Raw genomic sequence first — 27,738 nt, forward strand, 5'->3', positions numbered from 1 at the left:
TTTCCTGTGTACTTGGTGACTTTGACGAGGACTTTGACGATAAAGGGACGATGATAGCAACGATAATAGCGACTACAGCGGCAACGGCGATATCAGGAACAGTGTCGCTCTAGCACACGAAACATAGGATGTCTGCCCGTTATTTTACCTTCCTTATGCCCAGCTTAGCTACCTACGTAGGCCTCCCAGGTAAGCTAGCCCGACCTTGGGCCGAACAAGAAAGAGAAAAGAGTGTTGATCCGAGTCTTTTCGTTATCTTATCTAACACCGAGCCATATCTTATCTAATCAGACCACGATCATAGTGCACTCCTTCCAGGGCCCCGACGCGTGAATGCCTGCTGCGCGTCGAGAAGCCGATGGCAGCCTGCTTCAAGGCAACCTTGAACGACTCCCCCGTGCACCCCTCTAAGCACAAAATAGACTTCTTCCCATCCCCACCTCGGTCTTGATGTACTTTACCCTTCTTCAACTTCACATTGCTCTTTTTACCAAAGTATCATCCGAATCGGGCTAACGGCCTTCCGAGGCACCGCCCGCGATGTCCAAGATCGATAAGTTGTCTGTCCAGGGCATTCGCTCCTTCGGCGGCAGCCGTGAAACCATCTCCTTCTACACACCCCTAACTCTTATCGTTGGATACAACGGCTCCGGAAAGACGACCATCATCGAGTGCCTCAAGTATGCCACCACCGGCGAGCAGCCACCCAACAGCAAAGGAGGCGCTTTTGTCCATGACCCTAAGGTACGCCCCCACCCACCCAGGACTCTTCAACCTTCTCAAGCTAAGATGTTGCAGTTGTGCGGAGAAAAGGAAGTTCTAGCCCAGGTCAAGCTCGCATTCACGTCGACTAGCGGCCTTAAGTTCGTTGCTACTCGCAGTCTTCAGTTGACCGTCAAGAAAACTACGCGATCACTCAAGACCCTCGAGGGTTCCTTGGCCTGCAACAACAATGGCGAGCGCACAGTCACTTCCAGCAGAGTGGCGCAGATGGACGAATGGATTCCGAGAGAGCTTGGTGTCTCGCGAGCCATCCTCGACTACGTCATCTTCTGTCACCAGGACGAATCTCTCTGGCCCATGAGCGAACCCGCCGCGCTGAAGAAGCAGTTCGACCAGATTTTCGAGGCGATGCGATACACCAAGGCTATCGACAACCTGAAGCTCCTCAGAAAAAAGCAGGGTGAGGAGCTGTCCAAACTCAAGATTTTTGAAGAGCAGGACAGGATCAATAAGGAGAAAGGCGACCGAGCTGAGAAGCGGGCTACTGAGCTAGAGGCCGAGATTGAAGCAGCCAGAGCGAAGTGCAAGACAATGTCGGCTGAGATGGAGGACCTTCAACAGCAGATTCGCGAAAAGCACGAACAGGCAAACAGTTTCCTCCGCATCGTGAACGATCTCAAGTTCAAGCGGGATCAACTCACTTACCGCGAGGGCGCCATTTCCGATCTCAAGATGACCCTGGAGGAACTCTCAGAGGATGACGAGTACCTCAAGAACGCGCTGGAACAGTACGAAGAGCGCATGTCGCGATACCAGGAGGAAGCGGACGAAAATAAGACCCAATACAACGAGCTTCAAAAGGACATGACCAACTCTCGCAAGGAGCTGTCTCTGAAGCTGGCCGAGCAGGGAAAGCATCAATCCGACAAGGACAAATACGAGCGTCAACTTCAGTCCCGCATGGAGCTGGTCCGACAGGCCGCGGAAATGCACGGGTTCCGGGGCTACGACGGTGACCTGAAGGACAGCCAGATCAAGACCTTCAACGAGCGCATCCAGAAACTTCTGGCAGACAAGAAGCGCGACTTGGAGCGCGTACAGAAGGAGAACGCCCGCGAGCTGGACCAGGCCACGAGCGTCATCACCGAGCTCGAGGGCCGCAAGGCAACTATGACACAGAACCGAGTATTTGCCAAGCAACGATTAGGTGCGATTGAGAAGCGTGTCAACGTTTTGCAGATGGATATCAACCGCTTGGACATTGACGAGGGCGCCAAAGCCATCTTGGACAGCCAGTTCGAAGATGTCGAGAGCAGGTTGAAGAAAGCCAACGAGTCATTGGTTGCTGCTGATTTCGATGCGCAGCTTCAGCAAGACAACGAGAAGCTGTGGCAGCTCGAGAGCGAGAACGAGAAGCTAGGACGTGAGCTGATGGAGTGCACAAGACTCGCATCCGAGCGTGCACAGCTGGATCTGCGCAAGAAGGAGTTATCGGACCGTAAGCGCAAGTTGGATACTCTGACAAACACGTGGAAGCCCAAGCTGGACACGCATGTTGGCGCTGCTTGGCAGACAGAGACGCTCGAATCTCAATACCACGATGTCATCAAGCGCCAGAACAAGGTGCTTGCAGAAGCTCGTCAAAAGCGCGAATCGGCAAGAGACAAACATCAAAAAGTCGACTACCGTCTCAAGAGCGCCAAGGAGACCGGTCAGAAGAAGACAGCCGAGGCGTCGCGCTGCCAGGAGACTGTGGTCAATGCTTTGAAGTCGGTTCGCGACGGTGCCACCATCGAGGACTACGAAGAGGAGTACAAGCTCCACGAGGAGGATGTGGAAACCTACCAAACCGACATCAGCCTTTTGGATGCTTTGGCCGACTACTACCGTGGTTGCCAAAAGACCTTGCAGGATAAGAACAAATGTCGACTCTGCGATCGTGGGTTCGATGACAAGCAGAATGTTGCCAAGTCCAGGTTCTCCGACAAGCTTGTCAAGTTCCTCGACCCTAACAAGAAGGAGAAGGCAGAGGAGGATCTCGCCAACTCCACAAATCTCCTCAACTCGCTGCGCAAAGTCAAGCCGCAGTACGAAACGTATCAGCGCCTGATGGCCGAAATTCCTGGCGTTAAGGATGAGTGCTCCTCGCTGGAAGCTGAATGCGAGGCTCTGGAAAGGCAACTAGAGGAGCATGATGCCATCTTCAGCGCCGAGGAAGAGAAGTTGAACGACATTGAGTCCCTGAACAAGACTGTCATCAATATTACCCAAGCTCTCAAGGACATCAAGGACTCAGAGTCTCAGGTTGACAGAATTATGTCTCAACAATCGTCGAGCGTTGCTAGCCGAAGTGCTGACGAGATCCACGAACTTCAGGCAACGTGCAACGAGCAGATCAGATCGTTGAAGAACAAGATTTTAAAGACCTCGACTGAGCGTCAACGTATGAAGGATCAGCTCAACGCTCTTGAGCTGGAAAAGAGTGAGCTGAGGAACAAGCTGAGCAAGGCCCTCAACCAGCTTGAGCGCAAGAAGGACTTCCAGAACCAGATTCAGACCTTGAAGGATGACCAGACTCACCAGAGAGAACTGATCAGCAAGGCAGACGAGGATTTGGAGAAGATCGAGCCTGAGATTGCCGAGGCGAGATCAGTGCGAAACGATACTTTGCAGAAAGGTCGTACCAAGGAGCAGGGCATTGTGGAGGAGCGCGACAAGGTTGCCAACTCCGTTACGGAACTAAAGATGGTTGAGTGCGACATTCAGGACTACATCGACCGAGGCGGCCCGTCCAACCTTGCGTCCAATGAACGCGCCATTGCCGCTCTCGAGAAGTCCATCGCTGGGTTGGACAAGGAGATTTCGGACTTGACGGTGCGGACTAATAAGCTCAAGCAAGACATCGACAACGGCGACCGGAAAAAGCAGAACATTAGCAACAACATCAAGTACCGCCAGAATCTCCAGCAGCTCGAGGTTCTTCGACGTGACATTCAGGACCTGGAGGCCCGTGATGCCGACGAGGATTATAGGACATTGGCTGCTGAAGCCAAGCAACTGGAGAATCGTCACAGCCGACTCGTTGCCGAACGCGGCTCTGTCATGGGCCAAATGACGACTAAGGACAAAGAGCTGGAGCGAGTGCTGGAAGAATGGAACCAGGAATACAAGGACGCTGCGAAGAAGTTCCGCGAGTCGCACATCAAAGTCGAGACCACCAAGGCTGCTATTGAGGATCTGGGTCGTTATAGTGCTGCCCTGGACAAAGCAATCATGCAGTATCACAGTCTCAAGATGGAGGAGGTGAACCGTATCGCCGGCGAGCTGTGGCAGAGTACCTACCAAGGTACCGACATTGACACCATCCTGATTCGCTCCGACAACGAGAACGCAACTACTGGCCGTCGCTCGTACAACTATCGGGTTTGTATGGTCAAGCAGGACACGGAGATGGACATGCGTGGCCGCTGCTCCGCTGGACAGAAGGTGTTGGCCAGCATCATCATTCGCCTAGCTCTCGCAGAGAGTTTTGGTGTCAACTGTGGCCTCATTGCCCTTGACGAGCCGACGACCAATCTCGACAAGGACAACATCAAGAGTCTCGCCGAGAGTCTTCACGCCATCATTAAGGCCCGCCAAGCACAGAGCAACTTCCAGCTCATTGTCATCACCCACGACGAGGAGTTTTTGCGACACATGCGCTGCAGCGACTTCTGCGACAGTTTCTTCCGCGTCAGGAGAGACGACAAGCAGAACAGTGTTATTACAAAGGAGAGCATCACGAGGGTATTGTAAGGCGTATATTCTGGTGTTTACGACGGATTGGGGTAGGACGGTTTACAAAAAGCATGGCGTTCTGGTCATTTTTATGGTCACTGCAGTCAATACGACTACGTTTGCTTAGGGTTAGACGTATGATAAGCGTAAAAAGAGCCCAATTGACGAAGACACGTTTATCACATGTGATTTCATTCTCAATTGTGCGATTTTAGTCCCGTTCGTCCTATTTTCGTGAGAATGCCATCACGTTGGAATATTATCACTGACACTAAAAGAGGTTCGGGGTGAAAGCGATTCATGGTATCATGGCCCCCTTCCTTAAACATGAGAGCGAGCATTCAAACGCTACTCGATGCCGGGCGGCGGAGCGGTTCTCTCCTTCTTCTCCTCGTCCTCGACCTTGGGCACCTTGGCCTCTGCTTCCTCTTCCTCCTTGACATCAGTGTTCATCTCCTCGTCCTCGTCTTCCTCCTTGGGCTTGACCTCGGCGTCAGCTTCCTCCTTGACCTCACCATGCTTCTTCTCCCCATCGTCTTCTTCCTTCTTCACCGGGGGAGCATCCTCGCCCGCGGTGACGACATCGCCATCGCCCTCCTTGATCTTCTTGCTCGCGAGACCCTCGAGCTCCGCGTCCGCATCCCGTTTGGAATGTGACGTGACGGTGCTCGTCTCCGAGGCGGCGTCGTCGCCGGCGGTGGTGGATTCCGCCTCCATCGTCACCGACGAGGTGTCCTCAGTTTGCGAGTCCTCGTCAGCTGCCGGGGGCGTGTTGGACGCGGCCTTGCGGCCCACGGCAGCCTCGACGTCAATGCCCTGCATCTCCATGCCCGGGCCGCCGACAAAGCTCGTCGTGACGCTCTGCGGGCCGAGGTCCTCGGCGCCAATCTCCTCGGGCCCGCGGGCGTGCGGGACCTCGTTCTCGTCTTCAGCCGCAGCACCACCGCCAGGTTGCTGCTTCTCGGGGCTGTTGCCGCCGCCGCTTTCACCACCACTGCCAGGGGAGGAGGAGCCGCCCGCGGCCGCGGCGGCGCGGAGGGCGGCGGCCTGCAGATGTGCTTCTTCTGTTTGTCGCGCGAGTTGGTTGACTGGAACGACGCCCTGCTCCTGCTCCTGTCGCAGTAACTCACCTTGCGTTATGCCTGCTGTGCCTGCTGCTGGGCCGCCTGCCGTGCTGATGTGGCCCGTGGCGCCCATGGACGGGATGCCGTTGACGCTGACGCTGACGGTCTCGATGCTGCCGACGCCGTTGGGGCCGTCGATGGTCTCCGTGGACTCGGTGCGGATCTCGGCGGGCCCGCTGTTGGAGCCGCCGCCGCTGGAGGATGCGGGCGAGGCGGATCCCGGGGAGGGCCGGCGCGTGAGCCAGGGGATGGGGGTTAGTAAGGCGCCGCCGAGGGCTTCGTCGGTGCCGACAGTCGAGGCGACCGAGTTTGTCGAGTTGCCCCAAGAGACGGCGGCGGCCGGGTCCGGGGGGGAGGAGCCGTTTGCGTTGTTGTTATTATTGCTGCCGAGAGCACCGTTGGAGAGGAGCGTCATGGCCGAGACGTCGGGGATGGCGGGTGGGAGGGGGTAGATGTTTGCGCCGCTTGTGACGTGAACAACTCGGTCGACGGCGTGGAGGTAGGAGGCCAGGTGGCGGTAATGGCGGCGCGGCTCGATGACGAGCTCGGCGAGGCGTTGGATCGTGTGCGGGGGGTACTTTGGGAAGCTGGCGAGGACGGACTTGATCTCGGTGAGCATGGCCTCGATCTGGGCCGGTAGGGAGCCCGGATCCGTTGGGGCAGCGGCGGCGTCGGGTGCATCGCTTTCGGCAGCCGGGGCTGGGGCGGTCGGCTGGCTGTTCTCCTTGTCTGCTTCCTGTGACGACGAGGGTTCGGCGGCGGGCTCGAGGGTTGGCGGTTGTCGTTGGCCTGATGGGTTAATGTGTTGAGGGAGGGCTGGCAGATTCGGGATAGGAAAGTCATTGTGAGCTATCTGGAAGAACATTCGCAAAGCGAACGTGTGAGCGCGCCCTGCGGGAGGCCAAGAGGAGTTTTTGGATGGGCAGTTTGAGGGAGGGGAGGCGGGAGTGAGTTGAGGTCGGTCGGCGATCGAGACATACCTTATCTAGCCTCGTGATGATGTCTTGCGACATGGCAGGCCATAGACCGCTTTGCGACGTGGTTAGCGATGGCGCGTCGATTTGGTGGGAGAGAGGGGCGATTGGCTTACTAGTCCATTTGGCCGCCTGACGCGACCGTCCGCAAGAGGTCATCGTCAACCTCGATCTCCATTTCTGAGGGCATGGAGTCGTTTGGGTGGTTGTTTTTTTTTTTTTGGGAAGAGAGCTATTCCCGCTGACGTCGCGTGCTGGGGGCAAGGAAAGCGCGACTGGTCGGGAAGTTGGAGAGATGCGCTTAAACGGGTTGCGCCCCGCGCCAAAAATAGCTTCGCGTAGAGAGGTTAATGCAGATACAGGAACGTTGAGCCGTTGTGCTTGGAATTCCTTTTGCAACCTGAAAGATGCTAGGACACGTCGAAAATGTGACCTGTGTTTTGTTACTGGGTAGTAAGGGTGCAGGACGACTGCTGAGGTTCTCGAGGCTCAAAAGCTACGGTGGATACAGAGTGTGACGCCAGAGTTGCAATGGCGGGTTGCCGACAAGTCGGTACTGGTAATGCACATTCGCTAGAAAATCTAGTGCCAAAAAAAAAAATTGGCTTTCAAGCAATTGAGACAATTAAGAAGGGAATCGTCCTAATGATATCGTTATGTTATAACAACATTGTGGGATATACTCCTGAGGCACTTGCGCGCTGGATTTATTGTCATGGTGGTCAATGACATAGCTATTTCTTTGCTCATGTTTGTTCACTTGGTCCGGACATCCACTTCGGGTCTCATCTTTTTTATCGTGGTATTTCAGGTTGTGGTCGTTATTGTCATGGGATAGTTCCTGAAAAATCAGATGGCAGCATCCACTAAAAAACCACCACATGCATCAACATAAAGGTTGCCATCTAATTGAAGCAATCCGTTGTTTGCGTCCCGGCGAATGCTTCCTGCAGTGTGCTAAGACCGAGTTTATGGCGAGCAAAACGGCAAAAAATAGTTTGATCGATGCAGGGATCGAACCTGCGATCCTCTGCGTGTAAAGCAGATGCCTTAAACCGCTGGGCCAATCGACCGGTGTTGGTTGATGAATGCGGAATTTTTATTGACTAAGAAGCGTGGAAGCCGTTCTTGTCTCAGGCCAACAATTGACTCACATGCACCAGCGTATCAACCTTTCTCGATCGTTTGGAGTTCCAAGCCGTGATCTGCTAAGATATTACATGCGACATCAAATCAACATTAGTTCGAACGACGCGGGGAATAAGGCAGCTTGAGGGGAACGTCGGACGTCGCCCGATGACCTTCAATTTTGGTGGAGGTAAGAGTTGACAACGAAACTTACTACCTATCTGTAGTACTACACCTTCGTGTTAACTCAAGAATATTCATATATCCACGCGAACTACGGCTGCGAATTGAATCGACTGGGTGTCAAGCCTCCATTTTCTGTAATCATCTATTGGAAAGAAGCATGCAGTGTATATATCTGTTAGTCTGCGGTACGCAGAGATCTCATTTCAGCGAGCAGAAAATGTAAATTTCCTTGTACCGTTATCGTCCCATCCGACCAGATGCGATAACTCCAGCTTTTCTTAAAATGTATACAACCAAGGTGCTTTTGGAAAACACGGGCAAAGGGAAAAAAGACATGGCGCTGTCATTTTCAACCTTTCCACTCTTTCCAAACTGCACCTTAGAAGTACAACCCCCCACGTGACGCTAGCGGGGTAAGATAGGTGCTCAAAATTTCTTCCTCCCACTCACGTTCTCAACTTCATTCCGCCAACCACAATCGCAACAAACAAACTCTATTCTCACCACTAGATTTCCATTTTCTTCCCCAACAACTCTCAAAAATGGCTCGTGTCAAGAACAAGGCTAGCGACACCCTCGCCCAGCGTCTCGCTCTCGTAGTGAAGTCAGGCAAAATCTCCCTCGGCCACGCTAGCACCAAGAAAGCCCTGCGCACCGGCAAGGCCAAGTTGGTCCTCATCGCCGCCAACGCCCCTCCCCTTCGCAAGTCGGAGCTTGAGTGTAAGCAAAATCCTGCCTCTGTGATGGAAGGCTTTCAATGTGCTGACTGGTCACAGACTACGCGATGCTGGCCAAGGTGCCCGTCCACCACTTCAACGGCACCAACATCGAGATGGGAACCGCCTGCGGCCGTCTCTTCCGTTGCGGCACCATGGTCATCCTTGATGCTGGCGACTCGGACATTCTCGCCGATCAGACCATCGGTTAGATCTTTCAAGGTATGTCCTCCCGCGGCGGAAGCATTCTGCGAAGCGTGTGTATGCACGTGGAGAATGTCTCGACTGACCGTTTCCCCCCTTCCAACAGACCGCCCAGCGCTCGTCAATGGCTCTGATGTCACGGTACGTGAACCAAAACTTCCAAAAACATTCTGCGAAGCGTGTTACGCCGGAACACACGTGGAGAATGCCGACTAACAGGTCGTCCTCTTGACAGCAAGCCCCGCACTTGCAAGGAGACCTGATCATAAGGTACGCCCCCCTTTCCAAACCTTCAATTTCCTGCGAAGCGCATTCTCCTTGAATGCGTGGAGGAAGGCATCCTGCGAAGCGCGTCCTTAATGGGCGTGTGGAGGATTGTTTCTACGAAGCATGCCTTGCCAGGCGTGTGGAGGAACGGTTCCTGCGAAGCATGTTTATACCAGCATGTGGAGGATTACGACTAACCTCATGATACCCCAGACTATAAAACAACGGGCTGCTGCAGTTTTTTCAACGCGCAGTCCTCTTGAGGAACAGCCCAACTTTGTCGATGCGACGCCGGGATACGTGAAGGTTGTAGCTAGTAGATAGATCAAAACATACTGTTTCTCAAGAACCTAAGATTTCTCCCCATCCCAAGAGTGACCATGCCACAACCACTCGAAGCATTCACTTGATAAACAAACAAACATGCCCTTTACTGTATTTACGACTCATACCCTTTCATCTTTTTATGATCTGCCCATGGGCAAAAAAGTGCTGACTAACTGAAAAGCGCCGGTAGGTGACCTGACCAGAAGCTTGGCGGGTCCCAGCCAAAATCCGACGTCACAGCAGCTTCAAACTGTGAAGCTCCAAGCTTCAAAACGGCTGCACCCAAAACCACCACACCACCACCCACCAAGATGCGCCCCTTCAGAGCCACCAGCACGCTCCTCCGCGGCGTCAATGGCCTCGCCCAGGCTTCGCGAAGGTAAATACTCATTCAATCTCCAAGCAAACCACCCAATTGACGGAGACAAACCCGCAGCCAAACCCAGGCTCCCCGCCTAATCGCATCCCAAAGCCTCCTCCTCCGCCGCACCTTCACCTCCAGCCCTCCCCTCGAGAAGAAGAAGAAATCCCCTCCCTCCTACCCGACCGCCGACTCCCCCGCCGTCGTCTCCCGCACCTCCCACGCCGCGCCCGACCATGACTCCGACCCAGACGACCCGGGCTCCAAGCACCCGAAGCCAGACCCCGCCGACCCCCTCGACTTCGGCGACGTCGCCTCCCGCTTCGCCTCCCTCGCCACGCACCACATGGACATCCTCAAGAAGATGCAGACAGGCGACCGTTTCTCCCCGGACGCCATTGGCGCCCTCGCCGTGCACCCCGACAAGAAGGACCCCGCGCAGTCCTACCCCCTCCGCGAGCTCGCCGAGATCGTGCCCCGCCCCGGCGGCCGCACCGTTTCTCTCTTGCTGCACGAGAAGGACTACCTCAAGCCCGTCATGTCCGCCGTGCAGGCGTCGCCCGACTTTAACCAGCAGCCGCAGCGCGACCCGGACAACGAGCTCGAGCTCATCCTCAAGGTCGAGCCGCAGAACAAGGACGCCGTCGTGCGCAAGGCGAAGGACGCCGCGCAGGCGTGGCGCGAGAAGATGCGCGCCGTCACGGAGAAGCGCAAGAAGCTGCACACCAAGTGGAACAAGGACAAGCTCATCGTGCCGGACCTGAAGCGGCGCGCGGATACGGAGTTGAAGAAGATTCAGGACAAGGAGATGAAGGGCGTCGATGCGGTGGAGGAGCAGACTATCAGAAAGCTCACGTAGATATGATGACCTGTGTGTAAACAAAACTGTAAAAAAGAGTTCACGCTTCCCTTTTTTTTGTGTCCCATCATCAGGGAGCGGATTCATCACGAGCCTCACAGAGTTGAGGTAGAAGAGACTTTGTATCTAAATGTACAAGAACTTTCGTGTTTCTCCTTTTTCTTTGAGGGGGTCCTTAATCATACAAATGCTCTCGATGCCACCACACTCATGCCTTAGCACCCGCAGCAGCAGCAGGCTTAGCGGCACCCTTGGCCCGGTTGACAAGCTGCGCAAGCTTCTCGTCAAACTTGACGCTCTCAAGCGCGTGGTAGCTCGGGTTCTGCAGGTGCTTCGCCTGCGCGACCTCCAGCGGCTGCTTCGCCCCCAGCTCCACATACTCGGGCCTCGCGTGCTGTCCCTTGACGACCCTGTCCATGATGTACTCTCTCACGGCCTTCTCCGCGCCGGCCTCCAGCTTCTCGGGGGACCTCTTGACGACCTTCATGTTCGTCGTCATCTTCTCCTCCGGCGTGTTCTTGATCGCCTCCACAAACGCCCTCTTGTCCTCCACCTCGTCGAAGAAGTGCGCCCCGTGGCCGCGGTACGCAAGCTCCGTCGCCACGTGCCTCGGCAGCGCCCACACGCCCGGCGCAGGCTTCGCCCCGCCGCCGACCTCCCTCAGCGCGTCCAGCACCTGCGCCGCCTGGTCCGCCGGCGCGCCCGTCGCCAGCGCCGGTGTGAAGGCGAGCAGGCTCTCCGCTGTCAAGCGGGGCTCGAAGCGCTCCGGCAGCCCGATGTCGCGCTTGCGGTAGTACAGGTGCTCCTCCTCCGTCGTCGGGCGGTGCCATTCCTCTGCTTCGTTCGGCTTCGGCTCCCTCCGATCCTCTTCGCCGTCCGCATTGCGTCCGCGGCGACCACCACGGCCGCCACGACCGCCACGACCTCCACGGCCGCCGCGGCCTCTCATCATGCCGCCCCGTCCTCCACCACGACCGAAGCCGCCGCGGCCGCGCTGGAATCCACCGCCTCTGCCTTCACCGAAGCCGCCACGGCCACCGCCCCTGACACCGAGACCGCCGCCACGACCGCGGAAGCTGGAGGGGAGCTTGACGAAGTTGGAACCGCCTGAGCTGCTGCCCTGACCGCCGCCCAGGCCGCTGCCCAGACCACCGCCGAGGCCGCGCTTCGGCAGTGTCTTGACGTCGATGACCCGCGCGGGCTGGCCAGCTGTGTTGTCGGGCTTGGACACCCCTCTGGTCGATCCGCTACTCAGGATCTGGCTAATTTCGCTCGCCGCGTTGCGGGATCGTTCGCGGCCGGAGAGTGGTGTTCTTGTCGGGGCACCATTGCCATTGGAGTTGTTCGAGGAGTCGGACTCGGCGGGGCGTAATTGCGTGGTGGAAAAGGTGCGGATGTATGATTTGACGGCAACGACGTCTGGCCTTATGCGGCCGCCGGCTGATCGCAGGGCCTGGGGGTGCATTGTTGGAGGTTTTGAGGACCGAGGCCGCGATGCGTTGCTTTGGCGTGGCCGTCGTGGTTGCTGCTGGACTGAGGTGAGGTTTGGAGCTTGAGAAATATTCGCGGTTAGGTAAGCAGGTGTGGGTGGGTCTGAGTGCCCGGGGAAGGTAGGGGGAGAGGTTCAACATCACGAACCGGTGTCTAGTAAAGTTACCCAATCAGGCACAAGTATTGATATAAAAAAAAAACTATTCTGGCTTGCCTTTCAAAAGCCGAGAGTCTATCATCACAGAAGAGTTGCTGAACTCGATTTGTTGGTTCGTATTTGGGTATGTCATTACTGGATGCATCAACCCAACAACGCTCACGAACCACAGCCCACAAGGATCTACACAATACGTCCAAATGTAACGTATTGCACTATGAATACGTTGAGAAACATTTCATTGTCAATGGGTTAACACCCGCCGCCGGTATACCAAAGTTGCGTTCGCACTCCGTACACAATCCGCTCCAGACTCCATGTCATTGATTCTCCGGATGCTTCCGTCTCTGAAATGCCAATCCCATAACCAATTAAACCAACCCATCCTCCAGGGTCTTTTGATGCCAGTTTCCCCTATGAACGCCAATCTGGCTATCCCTATGCGATAGAGACTGCGGCCAGAAATATGAAAGGATGCCCATCCCCCGCTTCGGGCCCGATGTCCGGGCACTCTGAATGCTCATGATGACACGACTCGGCTTGCTGGTGTCAAGCTCTAATTGAGTATGCCGAACTCTGCCCCTCAAGTTGAGACGACAGTCTCTGTGGTAGACAGTTTCTTGTATTTTGCAACCAACTCATTGATCTTGGGTATCAATTCAGGTATTCTGAATGGCTTGGAAATCACGTCATCCTGTAAACATGTTAGTGGAGTCCGAGTTGAGGTGAGGTACCGGGAAAAAATCCACTTACAATGCCGGCTTCTTTCGCGCTCTCGATTTGCTCAGGCCGCGCGTAAGCCGTAACGGCAATGATGGGGATGTGAGTGATGAGAGTTCCTTCCCTCTCCAATTCGCGAATGCGCCTTGCGCACGTCATGCCATCCATGACCGGCATCTCTAGATCCATCAGGATAACGCTGAGATCGAAACCTTCCGCCTCTTTTCCAGACCAGAAGCGAGACTTCTTGAGTTGATCTAGGGCTTCCCCGCCGTGGTTCGCAACATGCGTGTTGTTGCCACAATTCCTTAATTGCTTCTGGAGAACTCGCTGGTTCACAATGTTGTCTTCCACAATCAAGACGTCCAGGGGTGGAGGTCCCTCTGGGACGGCCTTCCGGTAGGATGCCCGCCGTGGCAGAGAGTTCGGGGGAGGGGGTGTCGATGGCGAAGATGTCGGTGCTTTGATCGGTCTGGCGAGGTTCAAAGCCGATAATGTTGTCGAGTCTACGCTCGGTGCGGGCGTTTTGCGGCACTTCACGTAGAATGCAAAAGTGCTACCAATACCCTTCTCCGAGATGACGCCGATCTGGCCGCCTTGTAATTCAGCAAGCATTCTCGAGATGAACAAGCCCAGACCTGAGCCGCCATACTGCACGTGAGTACGCGGTGAGGCTTGCGAGAACCTCTGGAACAGCAGCTTCTTCTCGTCTTCCCGAAGGCCAGGGCCTGTGTCCTGGACCGAAAAGTGGAGGTTGATTTCTTCTCCCTCGCCCCAATCCTTTTCTTGGGTCAGAGCCTTGACATCCTCCTTACGGCTGGGGAAGAATGATACACCCTTCTGAGTAACTTCGCGAATATCCTTGGAAGCGCTCATGCTCATGATGATCTCGCGCTTTTCACGGCCTTGGGTGAACTTGATAGCGTTGGTCATCAGGTTGATCAAGACTTGTCTCAGCCTAGACGGGTCTAACCTGACCCAGTCAACAGCATGCTTGTAAAATGCCTGCTCAATTGAGAATTCCAGGCGAATGTCATGCGTGCTCAACTCCGACTCGAACATTTTGATGACGTGTCGTACAATGGTGACGGGGTGTGAGTCGACAGGGGTTACCAGCAACAGTTGGGAGTCCAGCTTGGAGAGTGTCAGAACGTCATCTACGATGCGTTTCTGGTGGCTAGCGCAGAGGTTGATTGTGTTGGCAGCCTCCGTACAGCCGTCCAACAATACCTCGAGCTCCTTATGGTCTTGTTGTCCTCGGAACTCCGTGATGCTATTGACAATCTCATCTGCGCACTGAAGCACCGCACTAAGGGGGTTGCGCATCTCGTGACTGGTGATATCGATGAAGTTCTCCTGCTGTCTCTTGAGTTCCACCGCTTCTTCTCTTCGTTGCTTCTGGAAATCCTCGGCCCATTTCTGCGGCGAAATATCGGTGATACAGCCAAAGATGCTCTTGAGGGTGCCGTGCTCGGTCTTCTCCGGGAACGCACTCATCAACACCCAGGTGTCGATGGTGTTGCGTCCGTTTTGCCGACTGCATTTGAATCGGAACTCGACGGTAACAGCCTCCTTGTCTTCGATGAGCTTCTTCCACGAGCGTTCGAGGCCTGAACGATCTTCCTCCCTGACACTTTGCATCCATGTGTTGACGCTGTCTTCGGTGCGCGGATGCCTGGATATTTGCCACCACATGTCGTTGGCGAAGTTGATATGGCCCTTGTCATTAGCAATAAAGATGCCAACTGGTGCAAACTCGGCCATTCGGCTGAACTTGTACTCGCTTTCCACCGCCTCTTGGGTTCTCAAGTAAAGCTCCATCTGCAGTTCTTGGCGATCCAATGCAGCAAGACGGGCAGCCCTCTGGCCCCTCTTGATTTCCTCTTCGAATAGCACGACTGAGGCCATCGACGTCGCCAGCTGTCTGGAGAGGAGGTGGATGAAAAGCTGGTAGTCATCGTCATATGGTCTGCGAGGGTTAGTACCCAGGACGATGAAGCCCACTACTGACTCTCCCGCCGTTGTAGGATGCACAGGCAAGATGACAATTGTTTTCGATGGGTCCCCAAAACCTCTCCAATCCATGCCCTCGAGCAGCTTAGTCGGAAGGTTGCCGGCTTCTTGAGAGAGAACAATGGGCGCACCCTGCATGGTCATAGACTGACGCATGTACGGCGCAAAGCCCTCATCTGAGGACTTGAGGTCGAGATGGGTGAGGGCTGTTGGATGCCCGTCAGGAACGCCCAAGGAGCCTTCAAGTTGCAAAAGAGGCGGGTGTGCTATACTGCCGGAATGCATTGAAGACACCTCGCTTTCGTTGTCCTCTTTGACAGAATAAATAAGGGCGAAGGGTACATCCAAGTCATTGAATTCGAGGCCTTCGCGAACCCTTGGCCAAAAGTTCCGGACATCCTTAGCGGCCGCGGTCTTCTCGCCAACCTCTCTCAACGTCAACATGCGGCGTTCGTTGACCTTGCGGCGGGTATTCTCAAACGCGGGGTTGTAGAGACCGACAATCTGACCGTCGCTTCCCAGCAATGGAATGATTGACCAAGAAAAGAATGTTTCCTCCAAGAAGCCGTGTCGCATAATGAAGAGCTGGTTGTCGTTCTTCATGATTGATGTGCCGTTATCCCAAGCGTTGCTTACCACACCCTCTAGCTCCGACCAAATTTCAGCCCAGGCATCCTTGTACCGCATGCCCATGAGCTGTGGGTGTTTCTGGCCGGCGAGCTCGACGTACGCCTCGTTGTAGAGGATGACATTGTCTCGGCTCCAGTACATGGCCGCCGGGTGAGGACTGCCCATGACCATGTTAGCCATGGCTCTGAGATCCGAGTTCCAGTGCTCAATAGGCCCCAACGCGGTGGAAGCCCAGTCGACGTTACGAGCAAAGCGAATGTGGTCGCTGAGGTCTTCGGTGATTTGAATGCGTGTCCAGTCGAAAGAGGGCTTCATCATGTTGGTCTGGAACACCTGCTGAGTAAACTCGTCCGTGTGATGCCTCCCGCCATCGTCCGCCATTATGCAATCCTCGCCCATGGTTGTGTCATTCATATCGTGGGTATCCGAGACCGCATCACCAAAATAGTCCGGCTCCTCTTCTATTTGCAAAATTGTCGGCTGCGGAGAGGGACCTTTGTGCCGTTGTTCAAGGACGGCCGACTCTTCAGCTAGCGGGGCTGGTGAGTCGGGAGCGGTTGACACAGCGCTCATGTTTCCGCTCACGAATCGATAGCGTTTGCGCAAGGTTGAGCAAGTCCACGTGATCCCTCCATAGTTGTGAGATGGAAGGCATACATCCAACGACTCCTGGTTTTTTACGAAGCTCATGGCCCACGCTTTGAAATGGGTATACTCAGAATTCTTCACGGCCTCTTCCCCCTCTACTGACAGCAACTCCAAAACACCAACCGAGGCCCTGAGGGCCGCGTTAGCATACAGCAAGTGGAGTGCCGTCTTTTGGTTGTTGACGGGATTCGCCAGGTCTATAATGAAGGTTGGGCGCTCATCCTGCTCGAGGAGCTCGACGACACCAATATTCCTCAACTCTGCGATGCCTGGACCTGTGGACTGGCTAATTGGGCTCCGCGACGAGGTCAAGGTGGCTTCCGCAGAGGAAGACAAGCTGCTGCTCCCGGGAGTGCTACCAGACCTGGCAGCGCCACGAGCGTGGACGGTGCCGCGCGCCAGGCGGACGGTGTGGACTCCATCGTTCTCCTCCCTCAGACGGGCCAGCAGGACAGCGGCAGCGTCGGAGGGAGGTAGAGGGTTCGGGCGAGTGGGCATGGGTCGACGGTTGTTGGAGCGGGAGAAGAACAGAGGGGACGTGACCCCTTGGTTTCGGGCAGCCAGTATTGCCGCGGCGGTGGGAGGCCTAGGTAAGTCTATAGTCCTCGGGGGAGCTAGACGGCGCGGCTTCTTCAGCGGGGAAGGTTGTGTGTCGATCTGATGAGTCTCTTCATCCGACAGACGTTTCGCTTGCAAGGGTGCTGGCCTCGTCAGGCGCGGACGGGAGGGTTCCTCGGTGGGTGAGTATGTGGTGGGAGAGGTCGGATCGGAGGTGGGCGTGAGGAGAGACTTTGAGACGTTGTCAAAGGGATTTTCGCAAGTTGTAGCGCTATACGTCAAACCATACCGACTAATGTCGGGTGTTGTCCATTGTCCCTCGGGGCTGAAGACGTTTGTGGTGGGAGGCGGCGAGGCGGGCAGATAGCGAGGGTTGCTGGACTGAGAACCCGAACCCGGGCCCTGGATAGGATTGACGGACTCGGCAGCGCGGGACGCAAAGGCAGGGCTCTCGGGTGTCGCAGCGGCAGTATTGGAGGTCTTCGCAGCCGGGGTAGCGAAGGGATATGAGTTCGGTGTCTTCGTTTTCGCGGTCTTGGTGTTGTTGGCGGTGATGTTCTTGGAAGGATTCGCGGTGTATCCTTTGCTGGTGTAATGAGGTCGGATCGTCGGGGAGGACTGTGGCAGGTAGTGGATGGCGGGTTGTGGAAAAGAGTCGTCGCCCTTCGGCATGAATGCGCAAGAGAGAGGGCAAAGATAGTAGGGCCCAGAAAGTCGGACCGGTCTGGAAATTTTCGTCTCGTGGCTACTCTAAGTGTATGGTTCTCTTCCCCTGCCGAAACTAAAATGATCGTCTTAGCGACAGCGGAGACGGAAGGTGAAGCAAAGTAGCAGCAGCGGCAGCAACAACAACAACAGGCGAGGCAAGGCAAAGGCAAGGTCAGCGCAGAGGACTGAAAGACAAAGGGCACGGACGGAAAGGACGGGCACAGGCGCAGCACCGAATGGGCGGAATGGGCGGGCGCGGGCAGGTGAGCACGGGCAACGCACCATGGGAAGAGGTAAGGTACGGTACGAATAAGGCAGTGGAGGGCAGGGTGGTGCTGGCCAGGTGGTAAGGTACCTTAAGGTAAGGTAAGGGTGGAGGTGGGGAGGAGTATCTGAGGTGCTTGCCCTGCAGCAGTGACCAGAGGGCGGCGACGAGCAGGAAGAAGAGGAGATTGTGGTGGTTCGAGTTGGCGGTGGTAGCGTGCAAGTGGTCAACCTCAGGTCAGGCCCCTCAAGGAACCTTGCCCATCTCAGATACCTCACCTAGCGTGGTAGTGGGTGCAGGTGTAAGAGGTAGTACCTTAAGGTAAGGGTAAGGGTAAGGCAGGTAGGTGAAGGTGAGAAACGCTGTAGCGGGTAAGGTGTAGAGTAGAGAGCGGGCAGCGGGTGAAAGGCGCCTGCATCACAGGCCTGGTACCCGGCTCTTTCTTTCTTGTGCTGTCCCGTCTGTCGTTGGCGACGTCGTCGTCGTCGGCGAAGAGCGGAGTGCGACAACGACAACGACGGGCGACGATGTATTGGGGGAGACGGAGACAGAGACAGAGACCGGGGCCACCTACTGAGAAGAAAGGGAAAGGCCTGCAGCGGAAGAGACTGGACGGACTGGACCCGACTCCGACCTGGACCTGACCAGGACAGGCAGGGCACAATGGGCTGGAGGAGGCTTGGACGAGGGGGCACTTTCCCAGTATGACCGGGGGTGGATAGGTGCAGCGGTGCAGCGGACGGGGGGTGGATGTCGTATCGACTGGGCTGGACTCGGGGCCTTCTCTTCTTTTTTTTGTCCCTTCCCTCCCCTTGAAGTGCACTTTGCTCTCACCTCCGACAGGGGAAGCCCAGGAGCTGAGGAAAGGTTTGCGGAAGGAGCCGCAGTTCGCAGCAGCCAGTCGTGGCAGTGGAAGTGGCAAGAAACGTTGAAAGGAAAGGAAAGAAAGCAATAACGACGGACGAGACAGAGGAGAGACGAGGAGACGAGGAGACGAAGAGACGAGGAAACGGAGCAGCAATTACCAGGATAAGGATGCGTCAACTTAGTCCAATCCAGTCTGTCGGTCTTGGGGTCAACACCACACACGGAGTGCGGTGGACGACTTTGCGTACGCGGTGGGTGAGATGCGATACAATGCGCCGCCGAGGCTGCTCTGCTAAAAGGGCTCTTGGAAGGGTGACCAGTCGGTAATTGCTGGTGTCGTCGGTATTGGTGCTGGCTGGCGCAAGGTGCGTCGAGAGTCGTGTGCGGTGCGTGTGCGTGTGAGGTGGCTGCGATGCGTGAGGTGCTGCTGCTGCTGCTGCCGCTGCTGTGCCGTGCGGCCGTGCTGGTGTGAGCCCTGTGCTTCCGAGTACCCTCGTCCTAGGTCTGTCTTCTCAACAACGGGATAAGTGACGGGCGACTGGTGACTGGCGACTGAGCAGAATGGCGGCGGGCAAGGACAAGACGGGATAGGGGTGTATCGCAATTGTCGTGGACCGGTGGGTTAGATGTACGTGGATCGGGGAAGAGAAATCGAGGGGCACTATGGGAAATCGGTATCTCGATGTTGGAGAGGGAGGACAAGGCAAGGGAACGTCGTATTAGCTCTGCTTCGGGTTTGGCTGTTTTTGTTGCGTCTGGACTGCGGCTGGTCTGGTCTGGTCTGGTCTGCACTGCGGCGCGTTGGTGGCCCTCTGGTCGGTGTCTGCTCAGGTAATCTCTCTCCTCAGAGGCTAACGAAAGGGACTAAGGCAATGCGAGGCAAGGTAGGTCGGAGGAAGCAGAGGACAGGACGGGATGTGTTGGGATGGGACGAGAACGAAGAGGAGGAGGAGGAGCGAGGAGGGCAAGGTCTAGGGTGTGATTGAGTACGGAGAGAGAGTGCCGCACTCGAATGCCTTAAGGTCCAGTCCAAACCCGCGAGATATGCGACCGCGTGTGTTGGGTAAAGCAGGTCGACCGAGTGTGTCTGTGTTTGTATGCATGTGTAACTACTAGGTCAGTAGGTAGGCAGGTAGGCAGGTCTAGCAGAGAGACGACAAGAAAAGGTAGGAGAGACGTAGATGTAGACAGGAGTCAATATTCAAACAGTCATCATCGCATAACAGAATGGGAAGAAAACATTGATTACATGGCAGGTGCAGTGCAGGTGGACAACAGCTACCTGCTATGTCATAGGTAGTATGGCATGGCATGGCATGGCATGGACGCTACGAACAGGAAAGACCCTTCGGCCAAATCCATCCGCGTCCTTTCTTCCTTCCCTCCCGGCGTCGCCATATTCTTGCTTTTTCTTCCTGCTTGGTTTCCGTTACTCACAACCTTGGACCAATCTATCCTCCCCCACAACGAGTGAGGTAAAAGCCAAGCACGACGAGTCCTTACCCCTTCTCGCACTAGGTAGCCCTGCCGACAATGGGCGGCGCTATCGACCCTCGACGGAAACATCGACAAGAATGACGGTCCTCGCTGTTTTGATAACTAGCGGCAACGGAACTGTGGTTGCGCCAGACAAAAACCAGAGGACTTTTGTGGCACTTGGAACGGCGCGCGTGTTTGAGTCCACCCTATTCCCTATTCCCGACCTGCTTACGACCAGTTACGGCCAGTGTGTCTTCTAACTTCTGCCCCCTCCTCGGCTTCAGGTACCGCAGCTACTCTACCTACCGTAGCCGTACCGATACCGACCAATGCTGGGCTTGCGACGGGTCCCGCGCCGCGGTCGAGGGTGAGGTGGGATTCGGGTTCACCACGAACTGGGACTGGGACCGGGGTTGAGAGGAGGCACAGCTGGCAGACGGCAGCGTGGCATTTTGGACCCAGGTCTAGATTCTTGTCGCGACTCGCCCTTTTCCCAGGATTACGACCTGTGCTTTGTTCGGTACGAGTACCATGCGCACACACACAACACACAGCACACATCCACACGGCGACTGCTTTGGTAATTCAGCAGCAGCGCGAATCTGCACAATGCAACGGGGGACCATGCCGGTGCTTCTCTCTCCTCTCATGTCGTCTTCTTCTCGTTATTAGGGGATTCCTGTTGCTGGGCTGTCTGCTGTGCAACAACATGCAAGTCGTGTTCCACAGGTCCCTTCCAGACTCCTGCTGATCTTTTCCAGCGAGCCAATGACACTGCTTCGGAGTCAAGTCCCTGGAGGAACACCACCAGCAGCGACTGCTCTGGCCTCCGGTCCCCATGACTGCCCCACTCACAGCGCCAAGCTCAGCCGTTCTGTCCAGTCAGGGCCGCAGCTTGGCCCTGCAGGTGGGTCCCATCTTTTGCTTCACGCAGTGCGCGACTCCGGGCGACTAGCAGCAGCAGCAACAGCATCAACAGACGACGGCTGACAATTTGATGCCACGCGGAAACTATAATTGCCGCCAACTTCAAACCAAGTGTGACGGGATGCTAGGAGAAAGTCATGGCAAGCCGCGGGATCCAGCTCGTCGGGGTCCTTATGTCAGAACTTGTTCATCGTGCATCCGCCTCCAACCCAGCAGCCTGGACACCAAGCCTGTGGTCGTGGCATACCTGCGCCGTACACTCAAACCAGATGCGCGCTGCCTCGAAAGTACAAAGCTGAGGGCAGCCCCCCTTCTACCGAAAAGGGTGGGTAAGCAAAGACTTTGGCCCATGTCTCTGTCTGCAGCAGCCAAGCTGCCCAGCTCATTAAGGGCTTTCATGCGTCGCGCGTTCGATGCGCTCGGCAACAGAGATTTCCCACGTCACACGCCCTGTCCTCCCGCAGTCACTCGGCCGTGTGCGTCCAAAAATTGTGGCATGCGACATTGACATGGTGGTGGCTGTATCAGTCAGTCAGTAGGTAGTGAACCCTTGCATGAGAGACGAGGAAAAAGGGAGGAAGCGAGCAGATCGCTGGGGAGGGGGCGTTTGAGGGGGGTAACTGTCCGAGGACCGAAACGTGGGGAATGGAAAGGGAAGATGGGGGGGACTTTTCAACAAGCTTCGAGCAACATGGGATTTTCGTCCAGGGGATTGGAGAGACGGGATGGAAACCGCTCCACCATGAAGCAACTCGGCTTTTGCCCTTAGTCCTGATGATCGCTGCCTCGCTTGGTAACGAGACGAGGGATGAGGCGAAACATGGGATGCTCTACTATTTGCACATCGAGAACTGCGCGCGCACTGCTGCCGTTGCCCGCGACAGTGAATATCTCACCGTCCAGATGGGAAACAGCCGGCAGCCACAGCAAAGCCACCATGCCGATTTGCCATGGTGATATCAACGCTACGTTGTATGTACATAAGGTTTTGCTTCTCAGACAATGACAGAAAATGACGATGGTACATGTCACAAGAGACCGGGGGGGAGAGAGAGAGAGAGTCACCATGTTGAGATCTAGCGCTCAACAGGTACGTTGTGCTATTGTGATTTGGTATCTCTCATTTCTTCTCATGGCTTAGTTCCTATAGGCTCGCGCTCACATGATATCGATCTGACTTGTCCTTTGCATGCAACGGTCCGACGTCCCCTCCCGAGTGTCTCGTTCTCACACTCTCTCTCCATGACCAGGAATGCAATCCTGGACGAAACGAACCTCTTTTGAGACACTGGGAAACGAAACGGGAACCCATGAGAGAAACAGAGCAAGAGGGAGAGAGAGAGAGAGAGAGAGAGAGAAAAGCAACGACTGCGCGAGCCATGGGTGGACGGCCACCATGGTGTCTTTGCCTCGGCACGCCCCGTGATGCACGTCCAGTCCCATCACCCGTTCAGGAAATATTTTTCAATCTGTTGAGGATGGCGAGATGATTTGCGCGTGCTGCAAGTAACCATCTCGAAGCATATGGCAATTTGCCCATCCGGCATTCAATTGTTGTGCGAATAGAGAGTACGCAGGTCGCTGGATAGCTTCATGCAGTCGAGATGTATCCGCACCACAATGAACGAGAGACATGCGCTACGTCACCCAATTTTCTGCAATGATGCGGCATCTTTTTCTGGTCTCGTCTGGCCAGACATTGAGTTGAAGTCCGTGGTCTCTCATTCCTTGAACCCAGCCACAGAAGAATTGAGGTTGCGCCGTCGTCAGCAACGGCTGCCAAAAGCACCGGGCAAGCAAAAGCAGTAATGGCGATTGGATTTCGGTACCCATTTTGGTGGATGAATTTGGGATGGGAAAGAGCGAGTTCCCCTCCACTTGGCCCGTGCCCTCCAACGCCAGCATGGATTTGAGGCAGGGACATCCTTGTCCTTGTGGCTCCTGCTCCCCTGTCGGTCTCGAACTGGGGCGGTCCAGACCGTAGTCGCCCCCACCCCGAGCTCGCCGATCGATGATCGTCACCTGCCAGTTCCCCCCATCGCCCAAGCCCGGTTTCATTGGTCCCATTCCGGCTTCACGCTTGTCAATTGCCTGTCTGCACTCTGCACTCTGCACTCTGCACTCTGCACTGCCAGCCAGCCTGCTGGCCTTGCTGTGTGCCGTTTTCTTCTTTGCGGATGATTCCCTGTTCGATGGCTTGCTTGTGTTGGGTAAGTCCAAGTCCAGCTTCTTCTTTGCTGATGCCTCTGACGGTCAACACGCGGTTTCCTGGGTCCTCCCTTAGCAAGCAGGGAGCCTGCGCCTACCTGGAGGTGCTGCAGTTGGGACTTTTCTCAAGTACGGATAAGCGCAGCGCAGTTACTCACTCCAAACCACGCCTTGCTGGTCAGCACCAAAGGCCGTGTCTCGTTGCATTCAGCCATGATCTTCGGTCCACCTCTCTTCTCTCAAAGACGCCGTACCCCGTTCCGTATCCAGTGCCGCACCGTACCTTGCCTGGCCGTTCCGAACGCCGGTAGTTATCAAGCAGGCGAGCAAGTACTGCCGCCTCTCCCACGTCTGATCAACATAACAGCCTTCCTCTTCCACCTAGCACGAGGCATAGATCTTCCCGCCTCCTGCATCCCGAGGCTTTCAAAGGACACCGTTTGGAATCATTGCCAATCATCCATCATCATACGATGCTTGTGGGGCCGTAAGTTACCTGTGGCTCTCCGGCCTCGTGCGGACGACCTGTCCGACCGCCACCAACACAATTTCCCGCGCCTGAACGGGGGCCTGAACAAGCGGATCGCCCAGGACTTGGCCAAGCGGGCGGAAACCAGCTGTGTAAGCCCTTTCTGAGGGCTGTTTGCTTCCAAAACACACTTTTACGGTTGCATGCCCGCCCCCGAGACCTGCTGGGCCTCTTGTCTCTTGCCGGGTCCTTTTGACAGAGGGTGTGCTTGGGACGCACACTCCGGTGTCCTCAGAGAAGCGACCAACATCCTCTCGCATGCCTCCTTATGCGAGGGCAGCGTCAATGCCAGGCAGCCCCAAGGTCTCACTTCGGAGCCGGGGGAGAACTCGAGAGCACAGAGCCAACGCCAGCCAGCCTTGAATGTCGGTGGAGGGATGGCACGCATTCCTCTCCCGCAAACCGGTCTCTGCGGGAAGTGCGCGCAAATCTCTCGCAGCCTTCGCGCCTTTAACCCTGGTGAGACTAGGCGATTGCCAGGAGCCGAGCTGCTATCTGCTTTCTATTCTTCTTTCATTGGATTTCCAACGAGAAGAATGCCAGGCGAGGGAGCGCCTCAACCGTCTCACATGCCTCCCCGGCCAGTGTTCCGAACGTCTGCGCCAACCGAAGGGCGCAAGCGAGACGTTGAGCCTTTCCACGGACGAATTGCCCCGGTGTATTAAGTCGCGAATCCGAGCAAAACGCTCGACATCCATGTTGCTCAAGTCAACAGCGTATCTGGAGCAGCAGGTTACACAATCTCCCCGGAGAACAAATCGTGGTCTACATGAAAATACCAGGAGGATCCAAGCGTCGAAGCTCCCTTCGTCATCCCGCCGTCACCAAGATATAACCGGCTGGTGTCCTTGAGCGCGGTCTAGGCCTTGCTATCGAGCATCGTCGCTGTGAGGAGCGAGAAATCAGCCCTATTTCTCGTTTGGATGGAACGGGGTCTTTCCATCTCCTGGGTGCATGACGCAAGGAGAAACGGGCCAACAGGACGCCCATTGGCTGGAGCGAGCACCGAGATTTGGCAAGGCATAGCATTCCTGCCCGTTTCTTCACCCGGGCGGGGTTCCGAGTCGCGAGGAGCCATGTCTCGTCTCGTTCCTCCCCTTCCGCATGGGAAACCTCATCTCCGCTTCAACCACGAGGCGCCGTCGGTGTTGTCCGAACATTCGCAATGTCGGAGCCGCTAACGACTGAGCACACGGCTGAGTCCTGTTCTCCGGAGACGCACGACAGTGGGCATCATTGCGTACGTCGTCCTTTGGGAGATGTTACGAGTGTAACACCTCCTTCGGTCACCGTGTTGTCGGTGCTGACACATTGGACCAGCCTGATGGGTTCGTCCGGTTGATTCGCTGTCTGTCAAGCTGGCAGTCAGCTATACCCAGACTACTTCACCCGATGGCAACCAAAGCAGGCAGAGCACATGCAAGTCGCTCGTGTTGGTTGGCAAGGCACGACGCGGGTCAAGCTCATTTGTCATCTGAAGGTGGCAGTCAGAGTCCCATTCTCGTGGCACTCTTGCATGCCTCGCTGCTCCTCTATTAATATCTTTCGTCGATGATCCTTTGCTTATTGCCGGTAGATCGAATCGTCGCTCACCTAAGCCCGCGAGTGTGGGATTCCCGATAGCGTCCCGGTCTACGGACACCTTACCTTGCTGTCGGACACCGCTAGTGAGGTTTGTCTCCCTTGACAGGTGATGGCAGCTTTTTGACAGCGAAAAAGCACGGTGTCATGGTCGGTGTCGAAGGGTCTCTTCAGTCTAACGTAGTGCTCTCCCAAGACACGTGCCATGCGCGGCTTCTGGTTGTTCCCGCCTGTGGGCCGTCGCCACCATTCCGGGAAGCAGACGGGAGGCCGTCAACCGGCCGGCCCGCTTTATCAGATCCATGAACGGGTGCCCCATCACATCGCGAGACAAGACGCTTCACAGCAAGCGCCGAGTGTGCAGTCTCGTTCGGTAGAACCAACACAATCACCCAACATCCGGGGTTTCCACCTGCCCATCACTGTGCGTCAACGCAAGCGATCACGCCGCTTCATCCCTGATTTCTGCTGCGTTTGCGGTCGCATCGCACCAGCATCGCACGAAAAGGCTGCTCTGCCTTCCTCTCTCAGTCCACAGCTCCCCCCAACGCCTCTCCAGAACAGTGAGTGAGTGACCAGGAAAAACGGCCCCCAGCCATCCAAGACCCTTGTCCCGTCCTCACCCTGCCCCCGGTCGAAAAAAAGACGGGCGGGTATTGTGCGCAACGTCGCGTATCGCCGTCCCCATTGGCTAACTCGCCCAGGGGCCGGCCAATCGAACGGCCCCTCCCCAGCCCGGCGCTTAGCACCTCTGCCCGCCTCCGCTCCTCATTGGGCACCGCCGCTGTGATTGTCGACCACGGCACATGCAGCAGCCGTCCAATGCCGCGACCCTAAGCTGACCCGGGCCACTGTCCTGCTTGCCAGCGGCCCCCCTCTCTGTGAACCGGTGAATGGTGAATGGTGAATGGCGAAGAGGGTGGGTGTGTGTGTGTGGGCAAGCAAGGCCCGGGTGAAGGCGTGAATCTGCAAGAGATGGCCATTAAACTGCCACCCTGCCCCGACCGGGCTCGGCGGTCGCTTTGCAACCTCTCTTCTCCTTTCCCCTCTTTGAAGATTCGCGAGCGGAACCGACGACGACGACAATAACGATAACGAAGAGAACGGCGGAATAGTGTTGATTTCCGTATGACAGCTGAGGTCGAGTGCTGGTACTCTGACCAATGTGAAATCCCTCCCATTGTTTGCCTCGGCGACGACTGCGCCTTCAGCGGGATAAGAATAGCCGACCAACACCCAAAGCTTTCCAATCACCCGGAGAAAAAGTGAGGAGAGAGTAGGACAAGAGGTTTTCTGCACCCAGCGAGGGCAATACAACAACGCAATCCGCCCACCTCCAAGTTCGAACTGGCGCGAACACGAGCAGGGATATTTCAAAAGGCTTTAATCTTCATACCAAATCCACAGCCTCGCCAAGATGGCATACAAGATCCTGCACAGGAAATGGCTTCTCAGGCCATGGATGTGGGCCATCTTCCCGCTCGAGCTGGCCGGCCTCGTGCCGCTGCTTGTGCTCTTCGGCATCGCCCAGCCGGACCTCTACCGCACAAAGATGTGGGAGATTGGACACGCCTACGGCTTCAACTCGAGCCCGAATATGGTGCTCTATGCCTACGCCAACTATGAGTCCCTGCCGACGGTTCCCTTTGTATGGACGAGGACGTAAGTTTTGTTCTTGTGGATGAGTTTGAGAGAGATTTGGGAATCGAAGAAAGCTGACACTCGAATGAACAGACTGACCGACTTCAACGTCGCCCTCTCCGTCATCACCCTCTTCCTCCTCCTCACCAAGCTCGTCTTCTTCATCATGAAGTTCTGGTTCCCCCTCCTCGCCGTCGGCATCAACGTCGCCATGGTCGCCATGTACACCGTCTCCGTCTACGGGCAGATGGGCCCGGACCACGCGGACCCGCGGTACCCCTCCAACGTGGCTTGGTACATTTCAAAGTCTTGCTCGTACGCGGCGCCCTACAGGGCCGAGAAGTCGTGCATGCTCGCCAAAGGCACGTTCGCCGTGACGGTGTACATGCTGTTCCTGTTCCTGTGCAGTCTGGGGATTGCGGTGTACGTGTGCCTCCCGAATAAGTTCGACAAGGAGGGCGCCGAGGACGAGGAGGCTGCGGGGAGCGACGGCAGCTCGCCGGTGGACCCGAAGGAGGCGCGGGAGTGGGAGATGAGGGACATGCAGAAGGGCCCTGCGACGCCGAGGACGGTGCCGTATACGCCGCGGACGATGGCGTTTCACACGCTGGATCGAAAGTTGCCTTTGAGGCAGCAGTACGGTTGACCGTGAAGCAGGATATCTTGTTAA

At 56.0% G+C, this 27,738-nt stretch overlaps 7 protein-coding genes across 7 annotated transcripts; 4 read left to right on the forward strand and 3 right to left on the reverse strand.

The window, feature by feature from the left end:
- Positions 1–540: 540 nt before the first annotated feature.
- GCG54_00000253 (DNA repair protein rad50) lies at positions 541–4,518 on the forward strand (the record flags this gene model as incomplete). The annotated part of the gene is made up of 2 exons (XM_045400394.1): positions 541–744; positions 799–4,518. 2 exons carry the CDS (start codon positions 541–543, stop codon positions 4,516–4,518), a joined length of 3,924 nt encoding a protein of 1,307 aa, XP_045262045.1.
- A 330-nt stretch (positions 4,519–4,848) lies between these two features.
- Positions 4,849–6,788, reverse strand: GCG54_00000254 (uncharacterized protein; the record flags this gene model as incomplete). Its single annotated transcript, XM_045400395.1, has 3 exons — positions 4,849–6,477; positions 6,605–6,653; positions 6,715–6,788. 3 exons carry the CDS (start codon positions 6,786–6,788, stop codon positions 4,849–4,851), a joined length of 1,752 nt encoding a protein of 583 aa, XP_045262046.1.
- A 1,666-nt stretch (positions 6,789–8,454) lies between these two features.
- On the forward strand, positions 8,455–9,095 carry GCG54_00000255 (60S ribosomal protein L30; the record flags this gene model as incomplete). The annotated part of the gene is made up of 3 exons (XM_045400396.1): positions 8,455–8,632; positions 8,689–8,835; positions 9,052–9,095. The coding sequence occupies 3 exons, from the start codon at positions 8,455–8,457 to the stop codon at positions 9,093–9,095; spliced, it is 369 nt and encodes a 122-aa protein (XP_045262047.1).
- Positions 9,096–9,737: 642 nt separating this feature from the next.
- On the forward strand, positions 9,738–10,646 carry GCG54_00000256 (uncharacterized protein; the record flags this gene model as incomplete). Its single annotated transcript, XM_045400397.1, has 2 exons — positions 9,738–9,805; positions 9,863–10,646. 2 exons carry the CDS (start codon positions 9,738–9,740, stop codon positions 10,644–10,646), a joined length of 852 nt encoding a protein of 283 aa, XP_045262048.1.
- A 208-nt stretch (positions 10,647–10,854) lies between these two features.
- GCG54_00000257 (uncharacterized protein) lies at positions 10,855–12,111 on the reverse strand (the record flags this gene model as incomplete). Its single annotated transcript, XM_045400398.1, has 1 exon — positions 10,855–12,111. The coding sequence occupies one exon, from the start codon at positions 12,109–12,111 to the stop codon at positions 10,855–10,857; it is 1,257 nt and encodes a 418-aa protein (XP_045262049.1).
- Positions 12,112–12,877: 766 nt separating this feature from the next.
- On the reverse strand, positions 12,878–17,535 carry GCG54_00000258 (Sensor histidine kinase AruS; the record flags this gene model as incomplete). The annotated part of the gene is made up of 2 exons (XM_045400399.1): positions 12,878–12,988; positions 13,048–17,535. 2 exons carry the CDS (start codon positions 17,533–17,535, stop codon positions 12,878–12,880), a joined length of 4,599 nt encoding a protein of 1,532 aa, XP_045262050.1.
- Positions 17,536–26,844: 9,309 nt separating this feature from the next.
- On the forward strand, positions 26,845–27,714 carry GCG54_00000259 (uncharacterized protein; the record flags this gene model as incomplete). The annotated part of the gene is made up of 2 exons (XM_045400400.1): positions 26,845–27,089; positions 27,162–27,714. The coding sequence occupies 2 exons, from the start codon at positions 26,845–26,847 to the stop codon at positions 27,712–27,714; spliced, it is 798 nt and encodes a 265-aa protein (XP_045262051.1).
- Positions 27,715–27,738: the final 24 nt, after the last annotated feature.

Source organism: Colletotrichum gloeosporioides, assembly GCF_011800055.1.
Source record: "Colletotrichum gloeosporioides strain Lc1 chromosome Unknown consensus_59, whole genome shotgun sequence".
In the NCBI taxonomy this organism is placed as follows: domain Eukaryota; kingdom Fungi; phylum Ascomycota; class Sordariomycetes; order Glomerellales; family Glomerellaceae; genus Colletotrichum; species Colletotrichum gloeosporioides.